Source organism: Haemorhous mexicanus, chromosome 3 (assembly GCF_027477595.1).
Source record: "Haemorhous mexicanus isolate bHaeMex1 chromosome 3, bHaeMex1.pri, whole genome shotgun sequence".
Lineage (NCBI taxonomy): Eukaryota > Metazoa > Chordata > Aves > Passeriformes > Fringillidae > Haemorhous > Haemorhous mexicanus.
This window is the reverse complement of record NC_082343.1, coordinates 108,262,545-108,286,430: the sequence shown is the minus strand read 5'-3', so window position 1 is coordinate 108,286,430 and position 23,886 is coordinate 108,262,545. Positions and strand designations below refer to the sequence as shown.

General features: G+C 45.0%; 1 protein-coding gene across 1 annotated transcript in view; it reads left to right on the top strand.

Annotated features, from left to right (window-relative positions):
• Window positions 1-1,760: 1,760 nt before the first annotated feature.
• The window catches only part of LOC132325736 (protein LYRIC-like), a 31,034-nt gene continuing 8,908 nt past the window's right edge, over window positions 1,761-23,886 (top strand). Inside the window, exons 1-9 of the mRNA XM_059843313.1 lie at window positions 1,761-1,918; window positions 2,079-2,481; window positions 2,551-2,634; window positions 12,964-13,023; window positions 14,262-14,352; window positions 16,672-16,740; window positions 18,507-18,722; window positions 19,627-19,701; window positions 21,263-21,361. Of these exons, the coding sequence (XP_059699296.1) occupies window positions 1,761-1,918; window positions 2,079-2,481; window positions 2,551-2,634; window positions 12,964-13,023; window positions 14,262-14,352; window positions 16,672-16,740; window positions 18,507-18,722; window positions 19,627-19,701; window positions 21,263-21,361 (1,255 nt within the window). The remainder of the gene's footprint in view (window positions 1,919-2,078; window positions 2,482-2,550; window positions 2,635-12,963; window positions 13,024-14,261; window positions 14,353-16,671; window positions 16,741-18,506; window positions 18,723-19,626; window positions 19,702-21,262; window positions 21,362-23,886) is intronic.

The window sequence follows — 23,886 nt, the reverse complement described above, 5'->3', positions numbered from 1 at the left end:
CAGGTCCTAATTATTGGACTTTCTGTCCAGGTATGAAGGGAGAACAATTCCAAATCTGACATTTGCAATTAGCTCATGTCTCATTTCATAAATGGAAAAATATCTGCTCATGTTTGCAATAAAATTTCAGTCTTTCCATATAACATGACATGATAATAATTTGTGCTATTTTCATAGAGCAATAGTGTAAGAGATATGCTGCCAAATGAGCCTGTAATAATACTAAAAAAAAAAAGGGTCTAATATTATGATGCTTATCTTTTTAAATAAATGCCATTAGGGGCCAGCCACAGTAATTGCCTCTATTGAAGAAAAAAAAGAAATAGAAAGGAATAGTGCAAAGCAGTAATCTCATACTCAGTTAAGCAATGCTGACTCCTGAAATGTCTTTTAGCTATGTTTCCCCAGGAAAAGAAAAACAAACTAATTTAGACGAGCTGAAAGTAGTGAATTTATGTATGAGCTGAGATATAGACTGCATGCATTTAAACAGCTCAGACCTGAAGAGATGTATCTTAATTTTACAAACAGAGAAATAAAGAAGGGTAAAAAATAAAAATCAAGATAAGGAAAAAAATAAAATACAAGTATCTAGACTAAACACATAAGTGCGATTTTTAACTATGGAGGAAGTCCTCCTCTCTGACATTTGCACATGACTACTCAGTCAGCAGCTCAGGGCTCCAGATGTGCAAGATAGACATATTCTCACAAGACATCAGTATCAGGCCTAGCAACAGAAACACTCACATTCCTGAGGTTTTAAATCACAAGATTATTCAGTGCTGAATTTGAGAAGATAGGCAGTGTGAGATACAGACAGAAAATGATAACTTGTGTGATCCGTGTTTAAGCAGAAGCTTCCTATCCCAACAACAGTATTTGAAGCACCACCACACCCCCACAGCTCCCTCCTGTATATTAAGCATTTCTCTCTCCCTCCCAAAACCTTCTTCTCCCCATATGACCATTCAACATATAATTTTATTCACAATTCTCCTGTATTTCATCTGGAAATTTCTAGAGTGCTATAAACAACTTATTGTGCTTTCAAAACTTAGACTTCTTTAGGTTTAATTGTAATTTGGCCCAGGATGTGGGAATAATAAATCTTTAATCCCTGAAGAGTTGGTAATCCAATGGAAGGATGGATAATGAGCCTTCCCCATTGCTATCTTTTCAGTGGGTTTGAGTTTGTGGATCCAGCACTTGGATCCACACTCAAGAGAGAGCAGTCCCTGCTGGGTGTGAAATAAACAATGACAGATAAAAGCCATTCCCTTACCAGCCTTTTCTCTGTGCTGGATTTCCTACAAACATGACTTTTTATGCTGTTTTGGTTAAATAAGTTTGTGAGGTTTTTTGTGGTTTTTTTTGGGGGGGGGGAGGGGCAGTTTTGGTTTTGTTTGTTTGTTTTGGTTTTTTGTAGGTATGGCCCCTGGTAAGTCCCACTGTGCCAGGTGCAAGACACAACCATGCTGAGAGAACGAGGAGCTCACTCCTTCCCTTCACTACTATTCAACGTTTATTAATTGCTCAGAGGTTGTCCCCCTAGATTGACCAAGGCAAAACTCAGCTTTCCACTGTAAAAGAAACTCGGTGTCTTGAAAAAAGACCTTTTGAGAGCATCATCTGCACTTATTCATCAGGTGGCTGAAGAAATTTTCCATCCAGCACGGCAAAGAGGTCTGCGGTTCGAGGCGCTCTGCTCTGCGCTCCGCTGGCGGCGGTAAGATGCTGCTTCTCGGAGATCAGCAGAGATGAGAGCGCATCTCGCGCTGCGTTACATGGCAGCGCCTGTCATCATCACAGCGATGGTGCTCGATAACGACATATTTGTAGCGCTGCCTGACAACAGAAGTACATCCCCGAACACTGTTCCGACTAGACCGGGGAATTTTGCAGAAAAACATCACTTGTGAGCATCCCTGCGTACCCCAATCCCCGGCCAAGCATCTGCTCTCAAACCAACGCTGCTGCTTCCAATCGCATCGCCTTCACCTTTCATCGCGTACCACTCTCATCCTTCCATGGGGGAGACCCAATCCGTGCATTAACCCCTTCCTCCCCCGCACCAGCCATCGGCCGCGCCCGGGGTCCCACTCCCGCCCCCCGCACGGCGCCCCCGCCCTTCGCCACGAGGCTCCCGTAAGCACCGACGTGTCCGCGCCCCCCGGGCCCCCCCGCATCCCCCGCCCGGCCGGCCGGTCCCCCGCCCGCGCCGCTCCGCAGCCGCGCTGGTGCCGCTCGGGGCGGCGGCGGCGAGCGCGGCTCCGGTACCAACTTTGGGAGCGGAGCGAGAGGAGCATCCCCGCCGGGGGCGGCGGGGCCGGCGCGGCCATGCTGGGGCCGGCGGCGCGGATGGCGCTGGGCGCGGGGGAGCTGCCGGGGCGGCTGCTGGCGCTGCTCTGGCCGGCGCTGGTGCTGGCGGCCGCCGCGGCCGCGCTGCTCGTCCTGCGGGGGCTGCGGGACCGAGGGGCCGTGCCGGGACCCCCCCGCCGCCGCGCCGCCGGGGAGGCGCAGGAGGAGGAGGAAGAGGAGGAGGAGGAGGGGGATGGCCCCGCGGGGGCCGGCGGCCGGGCGGCCGGGGCGCTGCCGGCGCGGCAGCCGGAGGAACAAAGGCGCACGGCGCAGGTAAGGTTAGTGCGGGGTCGCGCCTGGCCCGCTCCCCGGGACGTGACGAGCATCCTTCCCTCTTTCCTCCTCGGCACCTTTTCAGGGCAGAGAACAGTCCTGCACCCTCTGCGTCCGGCCCCACCGGGCTGCTGCCATCCCATCTCACCCTGTCTCGTCCCATCTCATCCCGTCCCGCCCAGGACGCACCGTCCCGAACCTCTCGGTGTGATTCAGGGGTGAGGGGCTCAGCATTCCCCGCTGAACCCTGTGGTGCCATCAAGATGACAGTACAAGGCAGCAGGTTGCCCGAGCACCTGGCTGGGGGTGCTGGCACTGGCCTTTCATCCGCCGTTCTGTCTGACAGCGTAACTCCGTATGAGATTGATCCTCTTTGCAGGGAATTGAGAAAACTCCAGTTAATGTCCATCTTATTAAGAAGGAATATACAATAATAGTATCCATACTACGGTGTTAATACAATGTGCTAATTATGTGTATTTACTCCAATTCAAATCTCTGTTACTGCATGAATACCTGGCTGTGAGCTGATGACCATGGCCACCCTGTTGAATGTGTGCTGTGAGTTTGATTTGATGCAGTGTTGAAGTTTCTGAATGACATTGTCATGACTGTTGCTTTGACACACTGTAAGCTGTCTGTAGCAGAAAATCTCAGTGTAAATTACAGAAAACAATTTCACCGAGGCACTGCAATATGGCAAGTAAAGGTCTCAAAATAACTTATCAAACATAAGTATGTACTTAAAATTAATGCATCGAGCTTTTTAAACATTTTAATCTATTACTGTTGTCTCCTAAGTCTCATTTCTGAGCAAGACAAACAAAATGATTTTGCAGGATTTTTTTTAAGCGTGTTAAAAAATAAGTGGGTTTGTTCCTCAGGAACAGAAATGTGTCAGGCTTTCCACTGTAACACTAGTTTTCAAGGGTTTATTATTTTGTCATAGAAGCTTTAGCTTATAGTTGTATTATAGTTATCTTTTAATAAACTATTCAATTTTAGGGCATTTTTTCTTTCATCAGTCAGAGCAGAATCTTGACCTGGCAGCACAAGTACCCCCGAATTAGTAAAGAACAATTAAATCCAAAAGCCATCTGAACAGAGCTGCCAGTGTCAAGGGGTGAAGAAGGATTTCAGTGACAATTTTATCATACCTTTATAATCATCAATACTAGATAACTTGAGTTGCCTGCAGAACGAATGAAAATTTTCCAGAGCCACCAATACTGGAGGCAGTGTGGGACAGCAAGGGGAGACACCCACTTTATTGTTTAATCTGTTACTGTTATCTCCTAAGTCTCAGTTCTGAGAAAGACAAAATGAATTTGCAGGGATTTTTTAAATGTGTGCTATAAAATAAGTGGTTTTGTTCTTCACGAACAGAAATGTGTCAGAGACAGCCCAGGTGCTGTGATGGTGGCAGGGTTATTAGTTCAAGCTGAAGGCATTGATTTGAATAGATATCTTCTAGTCAGACATGCTGCATCTCACAGGCCTAAGTAACAGAAAACAAAGAGGAGGAGGGATAAACTGAAGGGATAAATTTGTTTACAGTCATGTGCAGTTTCTGCCATTAATTTATCTTTTCCAGTGCTGAGCAATTCCTACTCTTTAGGGACTGGGCTCTAGCAGTTGCATTTACACAGTAGCATCATCTTCTGTATGAGACTCACTGATTATTGTGCAGAGTATGGAAAACATGGTCCTGAGGAGGTGGAGAATGAGAAGAGGATGATCAAGAAAAATAACTTAAAAGGTCCTAAAGATAGATAACCCAGAGAAAATATCTTGCCTACTGAAAAGAAAAACGAAGGCTTGTCCTCCCATGACAGTACCGTGCACTTTCTTTTCTTTGTCTCTTTTGTTTTCTTTTCCCTATCGTGCCTTCTCCACTGCTCCTTGTCATTTCCCATCAGGTTCTCTCTGTCTTTGGAACATCATATCCTTGAGGCAAAAACTGTATCTCCTTACTTAATTGTAAAACACTGCACTGGTTTGGCACTTAGCTGATGGGAGGATGCCAGAACAGCCAAACACTTCTGATGTACAGAAATTTGCACATGAAAATCTCTACCAAAGCAGCAGCAGAGGTGTCATTAATAACTAAGTCTCCCATTCATACACATGGCCAATGTGATAAGATGGGGTGTGCAGGATGGGACCCCCCCTCTGCTGCCTGCTGAGATATGAAAAAAACAAGACACAAATTGCCTCCAGTGCTCAGGTGTGTTGATACGTCCCAGCAGCCAAACATCTGCATATCCTGGAGTGGTGGATTAGTCAAGATCTTAATTAAAAGAACCTAGATGGTTAATTATTTTTTCAGTTTGGGAATGCATGTTTGCCAGTGATTCCCAGTTGCTGCCCCAGGGGTGGGCTGTCAAGTTGCCTTCCCATGAAATCTGCTCTTACTTGGCTGCAGGATGAAGGTCTTCCCCTTGTGTGTCCCTACTCCCCATAGCAATAGGCAGAGAGACGCTGTTCAGGAACCATGGGTGCCCTGTTAGACCCAGTGTGAGTGGCTTCAACAGCCCTTGTGAGATTAGTCTGTTGAACAAACAATCATGGAATGGTTTGGGTTGGAAGGGGACCTTGAAGATCATCCGGTTCCAACTCCCTTGCCATGGACAGGAACACCTTTCACTAGACTAGGCTGCTCAGAGCTCCATCCAGTCTGTCCTTGAATACCTCCAGGGATGGGGCACCCACCACTTCCCTGGGCAACCTGTTCCATTGCCTCACCACCCTCATGGTAAAAAACTTCTTCCTAATATCTAATCTAAACCTCCACTCTTTCCATTTGAACTCATTCCCCCTTGTCCTCTTACTACATGCTCTTGTAAATAGTTTTGCCCTATCTTCCCTTGAAGTTCCCTTCAGGTAGAGGAAGGCCTCAGTTGCATCACTGTCGTGGTTTAGGAATGGTAGTCCCCAATTTAGTGTGCCCACCAAGATTCCCCAAAACCACGTGCTCCTCCCTCCTGCTTCGCAGCTTTTCCCCTCCCACCTGCAGTGGGATGGACTTGAGACTTGGAGGCACAAAAGGTAAAGATCATAAACTGAGATAAGATCGATTTACTGGAAACAGCAACGAGATAAGGAAACAAACAGGAACAGGAGTAATAATAATGACAGAGGCTACAAGAAAAGAAATGATTTACACAGAAACCTCTTGACAATAGACAATACCAGACTGGAAGGAACCCCTTTTTCCCTTCCCCTGACACCCCTGGTAATGACTGTAAGGTGGGAGAGAACAAGCTCCAGGTCCTGTCCACACCCCCCGACAGTTTCTGCAAAAAATTAAACCTGTCCTCTCCAGAACCGGGACAGTTACCCTGAAGTCTTCTCTTTTGCAAGCTGAACAACCCCAATTCTCTCAGACTTTCCTCATAGCAGAGGCACTCCATCCCTCTGATCAGTTTGGGGGCCTCCTCTGGACTCACTCCAACAGGTCCTCCCTGTGCTGGGACCCCAGGGCTGGATGCAGCACTTCAGGTGGGGTCTCAGCAGGGCAGAGCAGAGCAGAGGGGCAGAACTCCCCCTCTCCTGGTGCTTTGGGTGCAGCCCGGGACACACTTGGCTTTCTGGGCTGTGAGAGCACATGGCAGTGTCATGTCCAGCCTCTCACTCACCACTTTGTTCCAATGGATACATGGCCTCCACACAATCACACAAGCACATTTTGAATGTGATCTCACCCAAAAGTTACATTCTGGCTGTTGTCACACAGCCATACACACACACAAAAAAGTCTAGAAATTATGCTGAGTGTGTTTAGTCTTTCAGAATTGCCTTTTCCCTAATTTTGGGAAATTGCTAATGAGACTTGCTGGAAGCCAACTGATCTGAATGGCAGTTGTTGAGTCGGGTGGTTTATGTTTATTCAAAGTTTTTGGGTTGTTCTGCAAATTGATCAGTTGTAAAGAAGAGCATTTTTTACTAATGCAATGACATCATCTTCCTTTAAAAGCTTCTAAAAATATGTGCCATATGATATTCCAAAAGAAAGCTTTCTGTTTTTCTGAAGTATCTTTATAAACTGGAGATACTTTTTGCTTCTTGCAGGATTGCTTAGCAGTACATATCCACCCCTTCAGCTCCAGAGTTTTGCAAATAGCAAATAGACGTTTTCTTTTACCTTTTCAGGTTACACAGTATTTTTCATGCCAATGCAACACAGTTGCACAATTATTTTTATACAGCTGTCTTGGATGAGAATTGATTTTTACAGTATCGTGGAAGATGTTGGAGTTTGGTAATTGCCTCCTTAAAATGGAGCCTTTATCCCTTATTGAGATGGTGCTCTAATTAATCAGAATAGAAGTTCCCAGGAAACTGATTTCTTCATCCCTCCTCACAACAGTAGTTTTAATCTACTCATGCTGCAGAAACTCTTTCCCCAGATATGGTTTTTTTCCCCTGATGATGAGAGCTGCTGAACTGAGGCAGGTATGTGTCAGGAGGTGTGATTGTGTTTATGGCTGCTGTGTGGCTTCTCATGTGTCCAGGGAAGGCTGGCCAGCTGGAGGACATGTAATGCAACTTAAGGATGTTTCCCTAAATTTTCTTGTGCAACTGCTTTTGCATATGAATGGCTACATATGCAGTTCTGGCTCCCACTCCTTGTTATCAACCTGTGTTTGTGCTCAAGGGGTTCCTACAGGCAGCTCCACCCCTGGGAATATGTGCAGATGAATGGGTTTTCTGTGCTGATGGCCCACATCCTTTTCCACAAGGTTCTTGGAGCATCCATTTGATGGGACAACTGCCCCTTTCTTTTCTATGTTAGGTGCCTTAAGGGAAAATTTCACATATTCCTAGTGTGTAGTTCTGTATAATTCTGTCTGTTCATTGCACGTGTTTCCCATGTAATTTTCCTTTCTAACAGACTCCTCTTTCCTACTGGGAACACATTTGTCTGAAGTGATTTTGCCAGGGAAAACTTTGCATTACCACATATCAATAATAGCTATTAACAATAAGATTGTTAGTACTTACAGTATTGATCAAAAACCAGGACTCTGCTCTCTTTTCCCTCCCCTTTGCAGATATGTCTCTGTAGTGTTGTGAGCAGCCATTTCCCAAAGAAGATCCTTTATGTCCTTCTCCCATGCATGGACAGCCACTCAGTTTCCTTTGCTAACAAACCCAACATTTTTTTAGCTTTCCATTTTTACCTGAGCAGAAATTGCCATTGTGTTATCCTTTCTCTAGCTGCTAGAACTGAATGAGGGATTTTCTTTGAAGCTGGGACTTTCCTGTTTCTCTGATGGCCTCTGCATAAACCCCATCCTTTCTCCTCTGACAAATGCATGCTTGTCTTTTCCCATTCTCCTGGTTCCCATTGGTTTAGGAATTGGTCTCCCAGAGCAAAGTCCATCATCAGGACAAGACCATGTGGCAAAGCCAGACTGGCCAGGATGTCTGCTTCCATTTATGAATCAGAGTTAATGAAAGCCAGCCCTGCTTTGTTTCCCAACACGTTTGTCTCGCCGATGGCTCGCTGTCCGTGGATGGAGAAATGCCAGCCCTGTCTGGCTGCAGCAGCAGCAGCACTTGGGTTTGCTCTCCCTGTGGCCCAGCCCCTGCTTGTGTGCACAGGAGACAAGAACCCACCTGCAGAGAGCCAGCAGTGAACTGCAAGTGGTGCTGTGAATAATCTGACTCAGAGCATGGAGTGTAGGGAGCAAGGACTGGATCTTCCAGAGGATGCTGAGAGGGATGAAGACTTCCTGCTCACTTTTCAGCTTGTTGAAGATCTACTGAGAAAGCTGAAAAGTGCAGTCATACCTTGTTCAGTTCTAACAGAGCATGTTTAATGGAGATTATTTATTTTCCTGCTTAGAAAGTCCCTTTCTTTTTGTTCTTTTCTCCCACTCCCTCCCTTAATATTTTAATTTAGTGCATGTTGGTGTTACTTTTGTCATACCAGTATTGCCTTTTGGCCTACATCCACAACATTTTTCTTGTGTTGTAACATAAAGTGAAAAAAAACTCCAGTTTTTTTCACTGGAATTGAGCACTATGAAACAATTTAATTGAAGTACTTCTTAAATCTGGAAATGGTTTTGTGTTCACAGACCCCCTGCCAGAATGGGGTCGTTTTGCTTCCTTTCATTTCCAGTGTCCAACCCACTTAATTTGAGTTTTCTGAAAGTGGTAGCTGAGAACAATTTTCTGAATCTTTATTCATGTTCTTAAATGAATTTCCTGATTTCCAATGTGTGAAGCATATAATAGCTCCCTTTGGGTTTCATAGCTGAGTTTATTTTGTCCTAGTATCCCTCTACTGGGCAAACCTTTCCATGCCTTCCTCAGGAAGGCAATTTTAAGCACCTTTCCCAAGAGGGACAAAGAGCAGTTAGTGAACCTGAAGCTGATATTCACACAATTTTTAATTACTCCTTTAACCAGTTGGTGGCACTGAGATGTGAAAGCAGGCAGCCTGATCTGAGAGACACAAAGGTGTTGGGTTTTATAAAAATGACTAGTCTAGCAGAACTATTGAATTGCATAAAGCTGAGTCTCTAGGTGTACAGCTTTATGGCTTTGAATACAAGGTTTATATACTAAACCCAGCACTTTTTGGCACTTGGAGATGTATCACTTTGCCTCCTTTCTTTGTGACTTTATGTAGAACTATATTAAAAGCATGAAATAAATTAAGCACTAGCTCAAGAGAATCAGAAATTGCTAGTTTCAGAACAATCATCAGAAATATAACCTTAAGTTACATAAAAAAGGGGAAAAAAGGCAGGGGGTGGGGGGGAAATCCTGTTCCACTGGGTCACGAACCAAATGGCCATGAACTAAAAATAATCTTTCTATTGTTCCACAGAACGTGAGTAGAAATTAATATGCTAAGTCTGATTCCATTAAAAGTCCTGATTCTGTTTCTCTGCATATATTTGATGTATTTGGAATTGCACTTAAGATTTAATATAGTCATTTAATGTGGTGGATTTAGATGTGTTTTCCCTGTACAAAATGACATTTTTCATTAAGAAAAAAATTCCCCTGACAATATTAATTTCTCTTTAATGATTGCATTAGGTTAAATGAAATAAAATAATGAAAATTCCTTTTTTCCTTTTCATAGTGGCCAAATGGCACGATAAAGAGGCATGACTAATCCCCTACCCTAAGGGCTTCAAAAGGAAAGAATAGGGTAGGGTGGGGTTCCTCAGCCACACAGCCAGTTTACTGCCTGAAAAAGGGTTGGATAAGGGCAGGATTTAACACAAAAGTTCAGGCTAACATAATACATTTCCACTGAAAGGAAATAGAACTCAGTAAAAATTCTTGGTGATGAAAGAAAGGGAGTTGCTGGTATTACTGAAGGATGGCAGAGAAGCAAGAGATATTTCAGGCTCAAAAAAAGAGCATCACCACAGTGGTGGGACATTTGCTGAGCATCAGTCAGTGGTCAGGTTTGGTATTTTTTTGCACTCAGCTGCTTGTTAGGAAGGATGCAACAATGTTGAGGAGTCCCAGGTGGGCACTTAGGGCTGAATAGCCACTCAGTCATCATGAAGACCCCTGGGACACAGTAAATGACTGTCAACAGTATATATTTAACCTCCTAGTCAGTGATGGAGAGAGAGGGGGATATTTATCTAGCAGGTGAAATATCATTTCAGTAGCAAAGGTTGTGCTTGTCTGGTAAAAGTACGCAGCAGTCAGGCTGGCAAAGCACTAAAACAAAGTGCTGCAGTTTCCAGCTCCTTGCCTACTGTCAGTTATCTAGAGAGAAGGTCCAGGAACATGATCCTGACCCAGCTGAGACAAGTCTGTCAGAGCCAACATCATTTGCATCTTCCCTAATCTGTTATTGCACTCAGCATTTTCCTTCTGGATTCTCCCTGCCCGTGTGAGGGCCCTGTACAGCCTCGGGCTGTGCTGGCTCACACCATCCTGGGGGAGCAAGGCACTTTCACATCCTTAATCCTGACATTTCCTTGTCTCTGCCTGCAGTCCCTTGTGCTTGCAGAAGCATCTTGATATAAAGAGAGGTTAACAGGAGGTGGGATGCCTCTTCTCCTCTTATCTGTGTGTTTCTGAAAGATGGCAAAAAAGCATCCTCCTCCTTACCTCCTAAGCTGGTGTTGCTATTTCTGTGCCCACGGTGGCAGTCTTGCTCAAAGCGCCTTCACTTGGGAGGTCCATTTGCAAAGCTTTTAGAAAACAGTGAAGATTTCATTATGGGAAAACAGGGAAATCATCAGGGTTTGATGACATCAGGAAGGAATATTTCACTTACATGTTGTTTGGCTGCCCCCAGTCATCTCTTCTTGCATTCATCCGATAAAATTCAGTTTTCCTAAAGTTCTGTCATGTAATTGAAAGTCATTCCCCCAAGATTCTATATTGCATAGGAATTGTTGTCCACTGAGACAAGATCTGTATTTTCACACATGTAAATGGAAAGAAACATATGCTGAGAAAGAAAGAATAGTATAAACTTAATATTTTCCATATCTACGTGGTTCAAATTTTCACCAAAATGCCCCTGGTTTTGTATTTTATATCCCACATTTTATATGAGAAGCTGCTTCTCTCCCTGCTGCAGGTAAAGTGGGATATTTTTTCCTTGAGCAGAGCAGGAGATAGAAAATTATTTGCTTTGTGGTGGTATTTATGGAGTGCCTCTAGTAAATGAACCTGAGAGGCTTAGAAGAGAGTGCCCATGGGAAAAAACAAGACAGCCTTGCTAGCTACTAACAAATGTTGCTGGGTTTTAACAGAGAAGTAATTATTTTACTAATGTTCAGAATAACATAATTGTAAACAATAATATTGTTTGCATTTGACAGCTGAGGGAGATGGAGGAGCTTTTGGCTTAAGCTTGTAATGTGAAGCTGGTGGAATTACTGATATAATAGGCAGGGGTTTGCCTCCTGCTGCTGTGATGTTTTACTGGAAGGCCCCAAATCAGTATTGTCTGTGTGCTAAGTCCACAATTTTGGGGCTTCCTCTCCTAATCATTGTGGAACTTGGGATGAACACCAGAATGCTGGGTCCTTGTCCACCATGGGCTTGTAATTGGTCTGGAATTCCAAGCAAACACCTCCAGGGATGAAGCATTTGCCAGCATTTACCTGTTATGCACTTCAAACCAGACCTTTCTTAGACTTGTGGAAAGCAGCTCTAAAATCCTCAAAATATCAAAGAGATGACTATTAAGAGTCTGAAGGATTGCAGCCCCACTGGGTCTGCTGGGGAGAGACATGGGCAGTCACCCACGGGATTTTATCTGCTGCTGACTAATCATGGCCCCATCTCAGAGACCTGTGAGAATGGGGAGAGGGAGGAAGCAGGAGGAAGCATCAGCTGGCTTCCCTTCTCCAGGAGGACTGGGAACCTGAATTCAACAGGATTTTGCTCCAGACAGGGCTGCCTTCACCTGCCAGGGATCCCTTTGCCCCAGGCAGAGGATGGATCAGGGATTTGGGTGACAGCCTGAGTCAGGCTCCCTTCTGGGAGATGTGGGTTCAGCTGGGCAGCCCAACAGGTCTGATGGGCTGAAGGAAGCCTGGGCAGTGCTGAACAGCAGCTGCACCGCACAGGGGGAGCGACCTGTGTAAGTCAGAGAAGTGCCATACATCCAGCAAGGAGCTGCTCTGTGTGTCAAGGGAAACAGGCACCTGTGGAGGGAGCTTCAGCCTTGTCTTGGGTGCTGCTGGCTCTGCATAGTGTGCAGTGGCCCTTGCTGGCACAGCTGCAGATTTACACCCTCCCATCCCTGTAGCTGGTGGCTGGCAATTCCCAGGGAATTCTGAGACAGCTGAGACATTAGTCAAACTATAATTTGAAAAGTCCTTAAACATTTATTGTTTACTTTACTGGATCTAGGTAGGATAAAATCTATTCTTTTAGTTGGTCAGATAGACTTGAGAGGGAACATAAGGCCCACCCCAACTGGTAAACAAGAATTAAAAATAAGAATATTAAAATAAGCCCTCTCATGTCTATGCTGTTTCTTTAAGACAGGCTTACCCTATTTGAAAAACAACTTTGATCCTAGACAAATCTTATGATAAACCACAAATATGTCTGCTTTGGAATAAATCTTTGTGAAGTTTCTGGATTTACATTCATAAAGGCTTAGCATGCACTAATTAATTTGGAATAAATTACTCCAGTTGGAGCAAGGCCACAAATTCTAGCCCAGATTTGTAGAGGGGGTTACTTAGCTGTATCTTTCAGACTATTGTATGTATTATAGGAAGGTATTGAAATAAGTATATTTATATACATATTTACACATACACAGACATGCATGAATATGTACTATAATGCATTTTGTTATTGTCCACCTCCTAGGTTCCAGTGAATGGCCATCTTATCACATCAGTCAACATCAGAGAGAAAAAGCTCCTCAAGGTACCAGCAAGAGTTTTAGAGTTTATGTATTATCTTTCAAGAGACAGTTGTTTTTAGAGGGCTCCTTTTTTTAAGATAGTTTGTTCTTCCTTGGTTTGCTGCACTTAAGAGATGCTGCAGGAATATAAGACCATGTAATTTTCTGGCACAGCCACACTGTAGTGTTTGTCACTGCCACCACAAGGGGGATGGTCTCATCATCCAAGCCCAGAAGTGGGCGCAGGAATCTCCTGTATTTCCATTCCAGCTCTGACAGGGACATTTCCTTGTGTCTGTTTAAGGGTTTTACCTTGGCCATTGAGCACTTGTACTGGTGTGGAGGAAGGGGCAAATGCTTTAAAGAGCTTCCAAGGCTTCACAGCAAGTTCCGAGTTGCCCAGAGAAGCTGTCTGCCCTGTCCCTGAAACTGTTCTAGGCCAGGCTGGATGGGCTCTGAGCAGCCTGGTCTAGTGGAAGGTGGCAGGGTGGGGGTTGGAACTGGATGGTCTTTAAGGTCCCTTCCAAACCATTCTGTGATTCTAAGTGAGGAGCAGCCCCTGAGCCTGGGCAGGGAACTACATTTTCTGGCAGGGGTTTCCCACCTTGGAAAAATCAAGAGCCACTGTTTAAACTAGAACATTCAAAATTTATGATTTAGAGTTAGTGCTACAGTTTCATCAAGCTGTATGCAAATGGCCTCAGCTACTCCTGAGCCTTTCAGATTAGTGCAAACTGAAGATACCTTCATTAAAAATAGGCTGTTCCATGGTTTGAAGTGGGGGGAAGGTGGGGCTGGGTTTTTTTTTTGATTAGCATTGGCAGGGTCCTAACTCTTGATTATAGCATTTCTGATTTTAAAGGGGGTAGACTTTACTAGGGAAAGACTAGTAAAGACTAGACTTTTAAAGGGGAAGCTTAGACTTTCCTCCTTCAGAGGAAGAACTTTAGAACTTAGGAACAATGAATGCAAATCTTACTATAGAGCGGGTGCCTGAATTAAAATGTGAACTTTCTAATCTAGCAGATAAGTTAAGATTCGTAGGTCCAAACCAATAGTGTTTATTGGTTTGGGATTTGCAATAAAATCTGCTCAGGAAGACTTTTGCACACGCTTAAAAGACTCCAGCAGCCCCTACTCTCTCTGAGTATTATGGGTCGTCTCCATTTCACAACTACTGCCCTGACTCTTTTTTTCTTCTGGATGAAACATAACAAATACTTGTTTTATCTTTCTGTTCTATATCTCCTCTATTCTGCAGCCTAAGAAGAAGAGGAAAACCCAGTGCTCAGACAAGGAAGTGCCAAAAGATCTGCATTCTGTGGAAAAAGACAAACTGCAAGAGGAAGAAGGTAACAAAAGATCTGATTCTTCTGTTCTCTGATGCATATTCCAAATAATAACATGGGATGAAATATGTCAAAAGGGAGGCCTTTTCCACTATTCTAGAGTTCTGTGTTAGTGGGGAAAGCTGCCAGTTTGAGAGTTATTTCTATCACTTCCTCCTTCCTACGTGTAACTATGTGGACAGGTGCTGTAGTGATCTGGTTTAATTACAGAGGAGTAAAGAGAACTTTTTAAAGTCTCCTTGAATAAAATGGATCGAACCCTGGAAGATTTTAATATACCCAAAAAATGTGATTCAAACCAAACAAGCTTAGATGTTGATATCAAAAAATTGTTATGTTTTATTTCATAGTAAAAGAGGCAAAGAGAAAGAAAGAGAAAAGAAAGAAAAAAAATAGAAAAAGAGGTGTGTGAGGGAACAGGGAGAGGGACAAAGATTAGAAACATATCATGGGTTCCAAGGATGCCTCGTTGTTTCCCTCCATATTGGTGGTGAGGGTCCCATGCCTTAACATATAGAATCCCATGGATTAATATACATTTGGGAAGGTGGGAATGCCCATGTGCCTCCCCTAAGGGGGGCAGGTTTGACACCATCCCTTGCAACACTGTGGGTCTCTCGCATCATGTGCAGTGCTCTGGTGCAGGGTCTGGGGGCTCCTTTGGGAGGGGCCTTTGATGGGCCATGACACCCCCTCTGCTGTCCCTCACATGGATGTCCCTTAGATGTGGCTGTTCTGGGGTGAAGGGGCCCCTCAGCTGAGCTGGTCTGCACAGCAGAGGATGGGCACTCACTGACCACAGGCTGTGCCACACAGCCAAAACCTTTCCTCCTCCCTGCTTTGGTGCAGGGTCTGTGGGAGCTTGGCAGCTGATAAACCTGGGGCTGTGGCCTCCACCTCGAAGCAGGGGCTGGGCTGGGCCATGGGTGCTCTTCCAGATGCTCTGAACAATAGTGTCACTTGCCTTATCTCAAGTTGTCTTATGGGTTTAACTCACAGTTTAGGGTTTCAGTCAGGAGGCCCATCCAGGGAGGGCTTTGGTGGTGCAGTTTCATTATGCACTTTTCCTATAAGGGGCAAAAGTCCTTCTTAAAGGTGTTTAAGCCAAAAACCACAACAGTTTAGTCTCTGACATGGGCCATGTTCTTTCATGCCACACTCCCCAAGTTCTGACTGTGAACGCAGGGAGGACAAATCTGCAGGTGAGGATGGATCTCTGAAGTGGTCAGAGGGTCCTTCCCCTAATCCTTGGCCTCTGCCATGCTGATACACAGATGGAGCAGCACACTGTTGTGCTCATGACTGAGGCTGGTAAAGGTGCTGGGGCAATTCACAGCCAACCTGTAGCACCCTGTGAGCAGAGCCAAGACCTTTGTTTCAAGCAGATCTGCAGAGAAACCTGGCAGAGGCCAGCAAGGCTCAGGCAGCTAGAATTTCACTGGAAAATACATTGCATCCCATGAGCCCCTCTCTGCCTCCCCCCACCAAGGGTTGCACTGAAAACAACAAATTCTAAGCTTTTCTGGGCTTAAAAGATTACACTGTGATTATGTGGTGGTGAGAGCAAGAGAAGCCCTCGCTGCTGTTGGACCAGAGTCCTTCCTGGGGCCTGTGAGGCTGCTGGGGGAGAAAGGGACACAGCAGAGGCTTTCTGCAAATGGATCTGTAATTTTTTGAATGGATGAGGCAGCTGAACTGTTTCATGAGTTTTTCAGGGATGCTTCATGTGTTCTTCAGGGATGCTTGAGAGAAAGGAAGTGTCTTGGTCAGCTCCAGGGGCTGTGTTTTTTCCTTCATTAACCATTTTTGCCAGCACCTCCTCTGACTTCTTGGGTCATGGAGGGCATGGATGGAGACAAGATGTGGCCCCAGGGTGTGAATGAAACCAGCTGAGTGGGAGAGGGCATCCACATTGTAGGACAAGTCTTAGGGCTACAGGAACCCAGTAAATAGAAACCTCATTTAATGGTTAGGATTTACATTAACCTCTCCCCACTGTCACACATATAAGGTGGCTGATGCTCTGCTGTGACATTTCCCTCAAGGGAGTGGGTGTCACATCAGGCTGACACAAAGGACAGAAGAACATGTGCAGTTACATGAGTCAGGACACAACAGACAGGTCTGTGATGGGGATTTCTTATGTAACACATCTCTGCAGAGAAAGCAAAGGCTGCACACAGGAGACATGCTGCATGGGATCTGATGCCTCTCTTACAGCCAGCATCAGAAACTTTCAGATGGCTATTTACCTTGGTGCTAAGCAGTAAAGGCAATGAAGAAAATTGTTAGCTTAAAAATGAACTTTGCTCTCTGTTGCAGGAATTTGGCAGACCAAGATCAGCAGCCGTGAAAAGAGACACTTAAGGAAGGAAAGGCTGAAACAAAAAGGTAAATGTACAGGCTCAATTTACACACCTGATCTGGCTGGGCTGGTTACCCCTCCCCACAGCCCAGCATCTGTTTGCTCTATTCATCATTTGGCAGCAAAATCCAGGCACTTACTGAGGCTATTTACTTAAGAAAAAACAGCTATGGGAGCTTTTACTTGGGAGCTTGCCTTTTACTCCATGCTCTCATTAAAGCACACAGCAGAGCACACAGGACTTTGAAAGCAGATGTCTCTTAGATGGTAGATCTGCTGGAGGCTTGGTGTCACGTGGGCTTGTTCCTTTTGCGTGGCTTGACAGAAGTTTTCTGATAACGGATGTTTAAAATCACAAATAATTTTCTCAGTTCCAAACAGGTTCCTTAGTCCAGGATTGCCCAGACTAAAGAACTATAGTAGGAATATACTCTTATCCTAATGAGATCAAATGAAACAACGCTTTGTGCTCACTCCACATTTTTTTTCTGGGGATTTCAGGGTGTCTGCTGTGCACTTATGCCTATATACATTTCTGCTAATCGTGTTATGTGTAATAACCACTAAATGAAAGCGGATCATGGAATTAAGACATTTGGAAGTATTTTCATTATCTGTGATAAAATGATCAAAATAAACTTCAGGTTCATAATATTAGAGTAATTTAGAAGCTAAGATAGGAGTTTGGATGTTGGGGAGACATAACTGGATTAGGAGATGTAGTTGGATATATGTGAGTTAGTGCACTGTCAGCAATAAGGCTCTTAAAGTGCTCTCAGGTGCTCTATTAAAATTGAAGGGTAAGGGAACAGGAAATTTCAATAGAAAAATACACAGAGTTAAATAGCAAGAGTTTAGATTTTTAACTCTAGGTTTATCAAGGGTCTTTAAAGGCTAGAGGTGCTGAGGTCTCCACTTTCTCTCCAGCAAAGTGAACGGGTCCCCATTTCTTTCTTCATGTAAATTGACCTGTTGTCATCAGTGGTGCCAGCTCCACATGCAGAACCCCACAGGGATTAACCCTAAGGTCATGCAGGTTGTTAAGGGCTTTTCTGACCCAGGAAAGGGAGCTCAGTTCACCAAGTCTCATTTGAAGCACCAGAAGTCTTTGGTGCAGAATGCTGAACCCCTGATCTTGCTGGCATGGGCATTTCCAGAGAAGTGAGATCTGACCTAGGAAGAAGCCCTAACCCTGCTGAGTGCTGGCTGCTGTTCCCTGGCAGGGGAGAAACAGCAGCATCACCATTAAGGTATGTGAAGGTGGAGTTGGTGTCAGCAGTTGGTGGTCTCCTCCTCACCAGAGCTCCAGAAAATACTTTGCTATTCTGAAGGCTGGAGTCATGAAAAACTTGAGGAGTCATTTGGAACAAAAATGCTGGAGATAACTGTTATTTTTTAAAATATCCGTATGCCTGCACTGATTTCTCTAGCAGCCTTGAATGACCAATATCCAAGAGGTTTGCTTTCTTTTTTCTTGGAGGTCCAGCTGTTCTCTTTCTCTCCCTTTACTGCTCTGAGCCCCAGCAGGACTCTGGAGGCCTTGAGCCTCCCCTCCAGGGAGGGATGCCCTAGGCTGCTGTGGTGCAGTCCTTCTCACAGTGGCCTTCCTGTTCTCCACTTCAGTGTCCCATCCCAGGAGCTGCGTTTCGCTGCCACCATGTCTGCAAATAATTTCAGTTGGAAATAGTCCGATGGGTTTAGATCAGGCTTTGTTCTGTTTTCTCTCCTGAACAAACTCTTCCTTGTAACTAAAAATAATGATGATCCTGTGGTAATGTTTATTCCCGAGAAGACCCCAGCAGAGCATCTCTGGGTAGCTCAGCAGTTGAGCCAGCCTTTGACTGGGACGAGAAGAGAGCAGTGTGGCCACTCACAGAGGACACTGGTGGTGGTGGAAAAGGTGCTTTCTTTGCCAAGGCAGAGTGTGGGACTGTGCTGAGGGGCTCAGGAGCCCTACGGGAAGAACTGGCAACCTCCAGATCAGAAGACGATGTTTTCTCCAATGTAGGTGAGTGTTGACATTCAAATATTGCTGAGGGGAAGCTTCACAAATTGCTGTGTCCTTATGAGAGTGCAGCCCCACTGACATTCATCCTGCACACACAGTGTTGTCCACCCCCCTAGGACCCCTAGGTGTCATTTATTTCCCAGCAATGTGAAAAGAGGGGTCCTTATGGCAGGAATTCCTTGTGTTGTAGATTACCTGCTGGGTGCAAGTTGTTTTCTACCCACAGGTATTATTTGTCTTTTACAACCAAAGCCTTGCCTTCTGAGGATGCTTACACCTGGTCAAAGTTAGGCTGCAGGGTATATCTGTGTATTTCAAAAAAGGAAAAGGCAGGGTTCCTAAATCAAAAGCATTTGGTTTTGACTACATTCTCAGTGATTAATTGAGCACGGTGGCTGAACTGAATGGTATATAAGGCCACATGATGACTCACCTTCAGTAGCAGTCATCCAGTACTCTGATGATTCAGAAAATGTTCTTAGGTTGCCCTCATGTGAGTTGCCTTCTCTGCTAGAATCCTTTTCTTGCAAAGTACAGGGTTGATGGAGGAGGACATTAGTACCATTTTTACCCTAATGCTTTCAAAAGGCCAAATTCCACTTTGCCAGCAGTGCATAAAGGGGGCATCAGTTCAGATGAGTGAGGAATTTAAGTCCAGAGAAGCGCCGCGCTGGTGTGACATGCATGCTGAAGGTCTGAGAAGGTGTACATGGTGATGGGGCTGGACTCTCCCTGTCCATAAAGGTGATTTCTCCTTGCTTGATGCTTGTCCAGCAACAGCAGTGGATATAGGCTTGGAATGAAGAGAACATGGAAGGACTGTAATGAGCTTGGGGGCATGAGGTGGAAACAGTGAACATGACATCAGATTTTGGGTTACTGTTTGTTTGCATTTTAAATTCAGGAACATGGGATATTGCAGATGTAAAATCCTGCCCTGTGACCTTTGGGACATTGTCAGATCTCTCCAGGGATTTAGGTGAGTGACCTCTCATTGTACTTCTGTCTAAATTCTTCTATCACTTTCTTAGCTGCTTGGCTGAAAAGAGCTCTCATTGATCACACATGGGTCTTCTCCCCTGGAGCCACATCTCATTAGTCACTCTCCCTTGCAGAGCTTGCTTGCATCTGCAATCCAGAACACCCGTGTTTTAGGGAGCAACATCAGAACCTTTACTGAGCGCTTTCCAAACTCATGTACTCATCCTGGAATAAATTAAAAAATACTGCCTCCCCTGCAGATTCTATCTGTTAGGTTGACTCACACAGAAGGTTTCTGTTGTGCTCTGATAACCGACAAATTCAGAGAATTTCAGACCGAGGGAGGGAGTGAATGTGCACTTGGAAAGGCTGTTTTAGAGGCTGCCTAGCCAGCAGCTTCTCATCCAGCACTGGGGGATTTCTTGCCTGAGCCTCTCCATGCACAGCCTTGAGAAGGATGGGGCATCTCCTCATTTTGCCTTGAGTTGAGCCTCGTTTCTGGCTTTCACTTTGCATATTTGCACCTGTCAGTCTTCACTGATTGACTGCATGTACCCCTGGTTCATACATTCCCTGCCTACCAGAAACTCACATTGGCTGAAAGTTTAGCTGAATGATGAATGCAAAGTCTAGTCCTGAATCTATTAGAGATGCTAAAGACAAGCATAGATACATACAGATATCTGTGCACAAAACAGTGTGTGTGATGTTAGCCAGAATGATGAAATCAGCTTCTAAAGCCAGATAAGGCAATTAATATAACACATGCCATATTTAACCGTCTGTTTTCCAACACTTTGTCAGTGGATTCAAGTTCCTCATGTTTAGGTACTCAACAAGGAGAAATAATTTTTAACATCTGCATTTATGCAGCAAAAAACCCAAACTGATACACAGTTGCATAAACCTCAGAGTTCATTAGGTGAAAGGAAGAAAGGAAAAGTGATTTATGAAAGATGTGAAGAATACCCTGGTCTGTTATCTACAGGCCTTAGAAAGGGGCTAAGGGGAGTCATTCAGGGAGGCATGAGAATCCGACTGGTTGCTTTAGTTACTGAAAGTAATCATCAAAGCAACTTTTTCCTCCAGCAGCTCTCTCACCTGTGCTCTTTCATGGAGCAATTAATTTGGTAATTATGGATTTCTGTTAGCTTGAGCAGAAACCTTCTCACTCAAAGTGGTGGGAGTTGGAGCTGGATACTCTGGATGTGACTTTTGTTCTGCAGGAACTACAGCTCCCTCCTTAGGTCCCCAACAGAGATGTGCCAGAAGTTTACTTTTCTGAGTGCTGTTAGTGTAGCCACTCCTGAGTGAGTTGTTTTTAATAACTTGTGCATGTAGTGTCCTCATCCAGCCTTTGTTAATAAATCCACAGTGATGAGAAGCATAGATTAATGTGTGGCTTAAATTACATAACGTGCATCGTGACATAGTGAGCAGACAGAGGCATGATTAATTGGTTTTAATAATGTGAATATACCTATGTGATTATCTTTTAGGTTTGGGATTTGGGCTTTTTTTGGTTTAATTTTTTAATGAAGATGCTTTCCTGTGTGCAGATCATGTGTTGAGCAAATCATCTGAGGACAGTCCTTCCAGATGCTGTTGGCATGGCAGCTCTACTTTCCTCCCAGCAGATGATGCATGGCAGGGGCAGGGTACGTCTCTTTGCCCTTTTTCTGCAGACAGACAAGTGCACCAATGCAGGAACTCTCTTCAGTCCATTCCCTACGCCTCAGACATCAGGGTCCACTTCCCATGTGGCTCATTTGCTGGTCAGGGAGAAGTCCTGTGTGGGTCTGGTTTTGAGCAGGTGCCCAGAGTTGCTGTGAGCTCGGTCAGGGCAGCAGTTGTCCATGTGGAGCCCTTGAGAAAGGCAAGAAAGTGCATTTTATTTATGCTTTCCCTTAGAAGAAAAACAAATAATGCAGTAGGTACAGTCTGTTTTGGTACATACATACTGGTGCAAAGTGTAACTAGAGCTGCTGGGCAGCAGCAGCAGCTGTAGGAGTTGTCTGCAGGCTCTGCAGCAGTGCCCTGCTATCAGCTGTGGGCAGATAAGCACAGGAACAGGGCAAGCACAGGGTGATCCCTCCCCACACCCTGCAGAGAGCGGGTCAGGGACTTCCTGAGCCAGAGGCAGCAGGATGGGCTCTGTGTTTCAAAAAGCCCCATGTGTTAGCAGTCAACTTGGATTACTGAATTTGTGAAATGAGTTCAAAGCTGTGTTTGGTTTTCATAACTGAAGCATTGTGTTTCCCTCCCTCCTATGGTTGTGTGGGAAGGTGGAGCTGAGTGGCCTTTTCCAAGCAGCTGCAGCCCGGGCTCAGTGGGGTGGCTGGGGGAGAGCCATGGGAGGACAGGGTGCTTTTCAAGCTCCGTGTACCTTTGCCAAAACTTTAAATTTCCTTGGAAATGTCCTGAACCCAGATGCAGAATACAACTCCAGTGCATTGTAGCAGTCAGGATTTCAGTATTTTTATGGCTTTTAATTTTAAAAGAAAGACAAGCATGGGTCCTGAGTTGCTGGAATAATTTGGCATAAACAGTGTGGGTATTAGATGACCTTTTCTCTTGACCTTTTGGTCAGGATCGAGTGAAGTATTTATATATATACCTCTGTTGTTGAGAAGCCTTTCCCTGCTCTTGCTGGAATGATGGCTGATGAGCTGAGCAAACTTCTTTGTGCTCTAGCTGCTCTGATTGCTTAACTGCAGGAGAACCCAGAGGGGTGGAATGCATTAAGGAGAAAAGATTGTGGTTGTCTTCCTTCTCTGCCCAGCGGTAACTGAAGCTCTGCAGCAGATGCATCATTTGGGGCATGATTTTATAAATAACACAGTTTGCTTTAAAAAGAACAAAAACAAAACCCCCAACCTTGAGCCTTCCCTTCCCTTGGTGCTGTGTTTCTTTACCCCCGCGTTGCTGCAAAGGGTGCCTGGCCCTTTCCAACTTTGGAGCCCCGTCACGCCCACGCGGGATGGAGGGAGGCAGTGTGGGCAGTGCGGGCAGCTCTTCAGCAGCGTTCCCTTGCACTACATTTAGCACATGTCAGACTTGGCACACTCCGGGCTTGATCTGCACTTGCAGAGCCAAGCAGAGCTCTGCTTTTGGAGTTCCATATCTGTCTGAGAGTTGAACGATAGGAGCAAATTCAGGAGCTTGCTTCTGCAAACATCAGAGCAGAAGTGTTTAGAGGATTCAGTCTGTCTTACAGCTTGCTTTTTTGTCCTGGTATTTTTTTTTCCTTTGAATCATCAGCCTTGCTATTGATGCAGGGGAGGGGCACGTCAGAAGATGTATTCCCTGAATTTAGATGAGGTAATGGTTGGCATGAAAGTTGGCGCTGCAAGCAAAATGAGCTCTTAGACAGTTAAACACGGCCTGTTAGCTCTTGCAGGCTTGGGAACTAAAAAAAAAAGCCATTCATAGCCTAAATATGACCTGGGGTCATTTCATCAAATCCAGGGCAGTACATGTAATGAGTCTCTTTGTTCTGTGCTGGGCTGGTACAGCTGAAGGAGCTGGATGCTGGACTCCTGCCTCTGGCCTGGCTGGTGGAGCTGCCTTGGCCTGCTCCCTGCTCCACATCGGGTTATCTTTTTGTGAAGTACCAGCAATAATAACACCCTCACTTACAAAAGGCTTGAGATTTAAGTGTTGGCACAACTGAAAGCATATATACACAGAGGGAGAAAGGGAGTAAGTAAAGGGAACTGGACAGTCACTTTTGGAATATTTAAAAGACTCTCAATCAGGCTGGTTTTCAAACAACACACTCCTGTGTTGACATTCATTAATACACATTTGATGGTGGTTATTCTCAATTAATGGAGTCCTGTGTCCATTTCTGGGCTCACCAGTACAAGACAGTCAGGGATATACTGGAGAAGGTCCAGCCATGCCTGTGTATGAGCACCTGATGGAGTCATGGCCTGGAGAGTGGGGAACAGGCAAATAGGTAAGAAGTAAATTTTCACTTATCCATAAGTGAAAGCTTTTTTTTATGGTGAGAGTGGCTAGGCAACAGAACAGTTTGCCCAGAGAGGTGGCAGACTTTCCACCCTTCAAAATATTCAAAACTTTGCTGCATTCCTGAGAAACCAGCTGAGCCCTCTGAAAGACATGAGGTGGGACTAGACAATTTCCAGAGGCCATTTCCAACCTCATTGATTCTGAAATT